The sequence below is a fragment of the Mandrillus leucophaeus genome, unplaced genomic scaffold (genome assembly GCF_000951045.1).
Source record: "Mandrillus leucophaeus isolate KB7577 unplaced genomic scaffold, Mleu.le_1.0 Scaffold186, whole genome shotgun sequence".
Classification (NCBI taxonomy): Eukaryota; Metazoa; Chordata; class Mammalia; order Primates; family Cercopithecidae; genus Mandrillus; species Mandrillus leucophaeus.
The window spans coordinates 2051249-2059630 of record NW_012101876.1 but is presented as its reverse complement, the minus strand read 5'-3'; the positions used below and the strand labels follow the sequence as shown (position 1 = coordinate 2059630).

At 37.2% G+C, this 8382-nt stretch overlaps 1 protein-coding gene across 3 annotated transcripts in view; it reads right to left on the bottom strand.

The window, feature by feature from the left end:
- The window catches only part of TBC1D5 (TBC1 domain family, member 5), a 500189-nt gene that overhangs the window by 53102 nt on the left and 438705 nt on the right, over nucleotides 1–8382 (bottom strand). For all 3 annotated transcript variants that reach the window (XM_011977919.1, XM_011977920.1, XM_011977921.1), the window contains one exon: nucleotides 6787–6950. In XM_011977919.1, the coding sequence (XP_011833309.1) occupies nucleotides 6787–6950 (164 nt within the window). The remainder of the gene's footprint in view (nucleotides 1–6786; nucleotides 6951–8382) is intronic.

Genomic DNA, 8382 nt, shown 5'->3' with positions numbered 1-8382 from the left:
AAAATTAAAAAAAAAAAAAAAAGAAGTATAATGATGTCTTTTATAAAAATCTGGCACAAGGCTTACTTGTTACCTCTTTAAAGACTAAGCTGAATCTTGCCCTCTTTCATTATATGGCCAAATCATGGGCATTAACAGGAATAAATGTGATACTTCTTTTTTATCTAAAGAAGATAGGCTGTGGATTATAGAAAGGGTATGTATGATACATAAAAAGGCAATATTGAGACAGAACAAGTTCTACAACACAGTATATGATGCTTATCCAGGATATGTCATACCTATGTAGATTCTGACAATCATTTCTCAGAACCATTACAAGCAGATTTTACCATACTTCGACTGATAGCTACTACTTGATTATCTTAAGTTTTATGTCTCTTTCTACCACTATTTTGGCAATTAACATCAACAGTTTCTTGATCCTGAACCACTTTAAAAGATGAACTGAGTCTTGAAATCTGAAAGGTATCATCATATAGTTTAAGGGACAAGAGACCCAAACCAAGAGATGTCTTTACTTTCATTTCTGGCCACTTGTTTGTATAAGAAATTTAAGTGAAAAGCTATCTTGAACGTTTTTCAGGATATGGAATATCACTGTATCACATCGCACTGGCCTGGAAATGAAAGCAAATTGGACCCATGTATGGTAGGTACCTAGTCATAGGCTCTGGTGTCCTGGGACCACTCTAGTGGCAGCAGGCAGCTCCCATGGGAGAATGAGTCCCAGCTATGGGCCTAAACATTTTCCAACTGTGCACTGTTATGCTGTGATAACCATCGGTCTCAGAAGCTTAGATCAGCAAAAGCTGATTTCTCCCTCATTCTTCATGTCTACCATGAGTTGGCAGGGAGGTTCTGTTCATGGTGTCAGAGGGAAAGACAGCTGTGGATGGTCTTGCAGTGACAATACATATATGTCACTTTCAGTCACAATGCAGTAGAGAGAACCAGTCATATGATTTTGACAGATCATAGGGACAAGGAGGTGCAATCCTATTAAGTGCCCAGAATGGGCGAGAACTGGCAAAGTGTACTGACTTAACACACTATTTAATAAAATAATAAGATAAAACTACTACTTGGAAAAGCATGAGCTTATTTATCTTAAAAATTTCTGCCTACTTCCTTCCCCAAAGTTAGCAAATATACTAAATTTTGAATGATTACTTGCATTCTGTCTCTTGGTTCACAGCAAGTCTATGTAGAGAGTTAGATTCACTTTATTTCTATTTTTACTTAACTTCTCAGTTTTAAGTTAAAGTATCATCATAAAGAAAAGCAATTAATTGGTGTTGCAGACTAATCCATATGCCATCAAAATATGATAGAATGCAAATGAAACCTGTCTCCATATGCCTTTCTCATTTGTTATTCTCTTACTCTGGTTCTTCACAGACACGTTCTTTGTACAAGCAGATTATCTCCTCTTCTAATTTATTATGCCAAAATATTCTATTTTGTTGTAATTTTTAGTTGTTATTTTTAATCTAAGTTATATACGTAACACTTATATAAGTGTTAATAAAGTGAAATGGTCAATACAATGAAATAGTGCTTTATTCAACTGTTTCTGTTATGAAGAACAGTTCCTCACAACCCCACCCTCTACTTCTTGCTCCCCAGAAACAACCACTTTAAATTCTTTTACCCATTTTGTTTTTTCACCTCTATATCATCTATGTATCTATGTATCTGTCTAGTCTATCTAAGACAAGCTCTTGCTCTGTACCTCAGGCTGGAGTACAGTGGCACAATCACTGCTCACTGCAGTCTTGATCTCCCAGACTCAAGTGATCCTTTTACCTCAGTCTCCCGAGTGGCTGGTACTACAGTTGCATACCACCATACCTGGCTAATGAAAAAAATTTTTTTTTTGTAAGGACAGGTCTCACTATATTGCCTAGTCTGGTCTCAAACTCCTGGACTCAAGCAATACTCTCGATTCAGCCTCCCAAAGTGTTGGGATTACAGGTGTGAGCCACCACAGATGGCCTTTATCTCTAACTTATCTAGCCACTTCTTGATTTCTCTTGAGTATAATCCCCTGATTCCCCACTATGGAAGATAAAGATTTAGTTGTATTGACCACTACCACCTGCTCCCTCCTCTCCTCCTCAGGCAAACACGTAGTTCCCATGCCCCATCTTCTCAACAGGTATAGTGTGATTCTGATTAGATTAATATTCAATAGGCTTACATTATAATGTCTATGTAAATGTTAATCCCAGCTCAGTTATAAGGTTTATCATAACCTTTCTTTCTTTTCCTACACATACTTTGTTTTTCTTTGGGGTTACCAATTGTCCTTTTTTGGGGTTAGTTTAGCTTTTATAAAGTTATCACCCAAACTCATGCCTAGTTGCATACATCTCTCAATTTGTTAAAGTATATTAGTCATTCTTCCAATTTTATCTTTTTGAATAAATCTTTCTGGAAACTTCCAACTTGCTCCAATCTGGGCTTGCTACTACTTTCTGGGTCTGCTATTTAGCAGTGCTATAGTCTTTGGATCTCCATACATTATCATTCCGGGGATCTTTTTGTTTTGCTTTGGATCCTCTATTTCCTAGTTCTTAGGTATTCCTCCTCCTTAGTTTATGTCCTCATTTTTGTACAGCATATCCTACAGTGGATTCCCAGGGTACATGAGAATCATTTTTTTGAATCTTTAATGTCTAAACATGGCTTTATTTTACACTCAAAATTAACTACTAGTTTACCCAGATGTTGAATCTAGGTTAGAAGTAATTTTTTCTCAGAACTTTTTTTTTTTTTTTGAGATGGATTCTTGCTCTGTCACCCAGGGTGGAGTGCAGTGGCGTGATCTCGGCTCACGGCAACTTCCACCTACCGGGTTCAAGTGATTCTCCTGCCTCAGCCTCCCGAGTAGCTGGGACTATAGGCGCCCACCACCATGCCTGGCTAATTTTTGTATTTTTAGTAGCGATGGGGTTTCACCATGTTGGTCAGGCTGGTCTCGAACTCCTGACTTCAGGTGATCCACCTGCTTCGGCCTCCCAAAATGCTGGAATTACAAGCGTGAGTCACCACGCTCGGCCATTTCTCAGAACTTTCAAAGTATCGCTCCATTGTCTTGCTTTTGGTGTTGCTACTGAGAAGTCTGTAGCTATTTTAATTCCTCATTCTTTGTTAGAATCTTTCTTTTCCAACTCTATGAGTCAGTAAGATTCTTTTGTTTGCAGATTTCTGAACTTTTTCAGTAATACATCTGACTGTAGGTTTGTTTTTTCTTGAGTGGGTCAGTCTATGGACTTTTCCTATCTTAAGACTCAGTTATTTTATTAATGGAAAAATTTCTCAAATTGTATTTTTGATATTTCCTTCCTTTAATTTTCTCGGTTCACTCTGAAACTCCTATTTTTAAAAATTTCTGGGCCAGTTCTCTCATTTTCTTATGTTTTTCTCTCTTCTATTTATTTTATATTCTATTTTCAGGGGAGATTTCCTCAACTTTATCTTCCAACTCTTCCACTGAGTTTTACATTTTAGAAAAATGTATACATTAGAAAAGGTATTACATTAGAAAAATATAACATTTAGAGAACAAAAAAATGTATTAAAATATGATATTTGTTTTCTTGTTCTGCATAGCCTGTTTCCTCCCAGTTGCTTTTTTCTGTTTTTGTCTTTCATTATCAAATCCTCTCTTCAAGTGTCTGGTGATCCTTAGCTGTCTTGTCCATATAAAATAGTATAAACTAAAAAGCTAAGAGGAAGTTCTGTTTGGATGGAGCTCGTTAATGGTGGGGTCCACTATAAAGTAACTGGGTATTTCCTTGGAGCACCCCTGCGGTAAGTAGATTTATAGCTGTGTATGTGTGTGTGTGTCTTTTGCCTAGAGAAAACCCTTCCAAATCTCTTGCCTGAAGGCTATCCATACTGGTACTCTGGAAAGCAAGTTGGGGAGGCCTGGGGTCTCAAATTTAGCATTTAAGTGTTCACTACCCCTTTTCCAGTAGGGTGGTTCACACCGGAATGTGCCTGATCTCTCAGACCACACACATTCTGTTGTACACTTTTCAGAGAATTACATTTTCAGTCTTTTGCTGATATAAGGAAGGAAATCTAATTCCTCTTTCAGAAGCTTCTGACCAGTTGTCTTGTCTTCAGTTCTACCTTCATCTTCACCTGTAGCTCCTGAGCTTCTAGAGAATTTTACAATGTAAGTCAAGCTGCTTCTTTGTTTTTGACCTACCATTGACTTAAGGTTCAGCTTTCTTAGGCTGCTTAGTTGTCAATTTTCATCTGTTTTCCAAGTAACAATATTTTATTGCTACTGTTTTCTCTTTTGTTTTCTTATTTTTTGAGGGTTTATCTTTAACTGCCCTTGTCCTTGCACTGGAATTTTAGGAGGGAACAGAGCTAAATGCTTGCACTAAAGGTGCCATGTTTAAACTAAAGTTCCTCTCTGCTCTTTTATATACTACAGAATCACAGTTCCTACATATTGAAGGGATCCCTAAGAGGGCAGGTAGTTAAACTCTTTCCGTCAGAGAGCAAAAATGTTTAATTTGCAGATAAGGTGGTTAAAACTCCAGAAACTGAGTGTCTCGCACCAAGAAATACAAAGTCACACAGATAGAGAACGTAATATTCTATGTACCTTAAATAATTATCTCTCAAAGGTTTAATTGTTTGTCTGTTTTTCTAATTTAGGATAATTTCAGTTATAGCTAGATCCTTTTCTGTATTACCTTGGCATCCTCTTCCACAGGGCAGATGAGTTCTTATTAAGATATTAGGTGTTAAACTACAGTCATGTGACACGTAATGATGTTTTGATCAACAACAGACCACATATATGATGGTGGTCCCATAAGACTATAATGGAGCTAACAAATTCTATTGTCTAGTGACATCATAGCTTTCATAATGTCATAGTGCAATGGATTCAGTGTTTGTGGTGATGCCAGCCTACTGTGCTGCCAGTCATATGTAAGTATGGCACATACAATTATGTACAGTGAATAATAATAATCGATTGTGTTACTGGTTTATATATTTACTATACTATACTTTTTATCATTATTTTATAATGTACTTCTAGTTACACATATTAAAAAAAGAGTTAACTTTAAAACAGCGTCACGCAGGTCCTTCAGGATGTATTCCAGAAGAAGGCATTGTTAACACAGGAGATGACAGCTCCATGAGTGTCACTGCCCCCCAAAGACCCTCCAGGGGGACAAAACTTGGAGGTGGAAACAATGATACTGATGATCCTGACCCTGGTTAGGCCTAGCCTAATGTGCGTGTCTCCATTTTTAACAAAAAAGCTTAAAAAGTAAAATAAAAAAATTCAAAAATAGAAAAAGATCACAGAATAAAGATGTAAGAAAAAGAATTTTTGTACAGCTAAAAAATGTGTTTGTTTTGAGCTAAGTGTTATTACAAAAGAAACAAAAATTAAAAAAAAAAAGTTCATAAAGTAAAAGTTATAGTAAGGTAAGATTAATTTATTTTGAAGAAAGAACTATTGTTTAAATAAATTTAGTGTAGCCTAAGTGTACAGTGCTTATAAAGTCTACAGTAGTGCACAATAATCCTAGGCCTTCACATTCACTCACTGCTCACTCATTCCTTCGCCCAGAGCCACTTCCAAGCTCCATTCATAAGAAGTGCCCTAGACAGGTGTACCATTTTTTTTTTCTGTATACCTTACAATTTTCTGTACCTTTTATATGTTTAGATGCAAAAATACTTACCATTGTTATAATTGCCTACAGTATTCAGTACAGTGCCATGCTTATATAGGTTTGTATCCTAGGAGTAACAGACTATACCATACAGCTTAGGTGTGTAGTAGGTGGTACCATTTCGTTGTGTAAGTACACTCTACGATGTTTGCACTATGATGAAATTGCCTAACAACACACTCCTCTGAATGTATCACTGTTTTTAAGCTATGCATGGCTGTTATAAAATGTGGTTAAATGTGAAGTTGGCTTATAATAATTTCAGACACAACCAAGTTTTTAAAGCAGTGGATATGCCTTAGCTATATCCTTTCGAGAAATGTATATAAAGAATTTTACAGGCTGGACACAGTGGCTCATGTCTGTAATCCCAGCACTTTGGAAGGCTCAGATCACTTGAACCTAAGAGTTCCAGAGCAGCCTGGCCAATATGGCAAAACCCCGTCTCTAATAAAAATACACAAATTAGCCAGGCATAGTGGCACACACCTGTAATCCCAGCTTCTTAGGAGGCTGAGGCATGAGAATCACTTAAACCCAGGAGGTGGAGGCTGCAGTGAGCCAAGATTGAGACTCTGTCTCAAAAAGAAAAAAAAAAGAAAAAGAAAAAAAGAAGAATTTTACAGAGTATCAAAATATAATTTAAATGTAGTTTGTATAGCTTTTTATATGGTAAATCAATTATTTTTAATTTTCAAGAAATATCTTAAATGGAAAAAACAGCTTGATTTGTTCCAACTTCCATCATTTATTTGTTAAATTTTATAAGAAAACACAGGCTTTGAAGAAAAGGTGTTTGTAGAGAAAAAAAAGGAGTGGGATTTGGGAAAGATTCAACTTATTTTAAAATGATGCTACTTTCTTTTATTTCCAGTGTGATACAGGCTACAGCCTTAAAATATTACTAAAGTATAATAATAAAATACTTTTGATAAGATAATTCCTTTTAGTCCATAAAAGTTTTAAGAGCTTTATGAAACTGGGCACTAACAGAGCTTTCATAAATGCAGCACTCTATGGAGGAAAATGAAGAATGAAGAGAAAATTGTCCTTAAATACTTACAGATTCTTTTCTGCCCATAGTTTTGCTGTGTGAGCGGGAACGTGAGATGTTGCTAAAAAAGGAATCTTTTTTAGTAGCAGATGAAGGTGGGGAGCCAGTGAATTCTCTTCCTCCAGGCAAACTCTCAATACTTGGAGATGAACTGATGTTTTTAGAACTTTGCCCTGTAAGAAAAATTAAGTAGCAATAATGAAACACCACTCTTTCACTAAGCTACTTAATCTACTGTTTTTAAGAAATGATGATCAATTATGATACCACTAGGTTGATACTATCAACATAATGACACTATGGAGTATTAAAATGCATGCATTTGTATGTATCAGAATAGCCACCAGTTTTTTAAAAAACAGTGAAGTATCTACCACCATAGTTTTCTATGTTTTTTATACTACAATTATCCAAGCATTGCACATATATAAAAGAACTAAAAAAAAAAAGGGGGGGGCACCCAAGATGGCCGAATAGGAACAGCTCCAGTCCCCAGTTCCCAGCGTGAGCAACACAGAAGACGGGTGATTTCTGCATTTTCAACTGAGGTGCAGACTGACACCTCACACCTCACACGACTGGGTGCACCTCTGAGACGAAGCTTCCAGAGCAAGAATCAGACAGCAACACCCACTGTTCAACAATATTCTATCTTCTGCAGCCTCTGCTGCTGACACCCAGGCACACTCGCTGTTCAGCAATATTCTATCTTCTGCAGCCTCTGCTGCTGACACCCAGGCAAACAGGGTCTGGAGTGGACCTCAAGCAAACTCCAACAGACCTGCAGCTGAGGAGCCTGATTGTCAGGAGGAAAACTAACAAACAGAAAGGACACCCACACCAAAACCCCATGAGTACGTCACCATCATCAAAAACCAAAGGCAGATAAAACGACAAAGATGGGGAAAAAGCAGTGCAGAAAAGCTGGAAATTCAAAAAATCAGAGCGCATCTACCCCTCCAAAGGAACGCAGTTCATCGCCAGCAATGGAACAAAGCTGGACAGAAAATGACTTTGACGAGTTGAGAGAAGAAAGCTTCAGTCGGTCAAAATTCTCAGAGCTAAAGGAGGAACTACATACCCAGCGCAAAGAAACTAAAAACCTTGAAAAACGAATGGATGAATGGATAACAAGAATAATCAATGCAGAGAAGACCATAAAAGAACAGATAGAGATGAAAACCATGACACGAGAACTACGTGACAAATGCACAAGCTTCAGTAACCGAATCGATCAACTGGAAGAAAGAGTATCAGTGACTGAAGATCAAATGAATGAAATGAAGCGAGAAGAGAAGTGTAGAGAAAAAAGAGTAAAAAGAAATGAACAAAGCCTCCAAGAAATATGTGATTATGTGAAAAGACCAAATCTACATCTGATTGGTGTGCCTGAAAATGACGGAGAAAATGGAACCAAGTTGGAAAACACTCTGCAAGATATCATCCAGGAGAACAACGTCCCCAACATAGTAAGGTAGGCCAACATTCAAATTCAGGAAATACAGAGAATGCCACAAAGATACTCCTCGAGAAGAGCAACTCCAAGACACATAATTGTCAGATTCACCAAAGTTGAAATGAAGGAAAAAATCTTAAGGGCAGCCA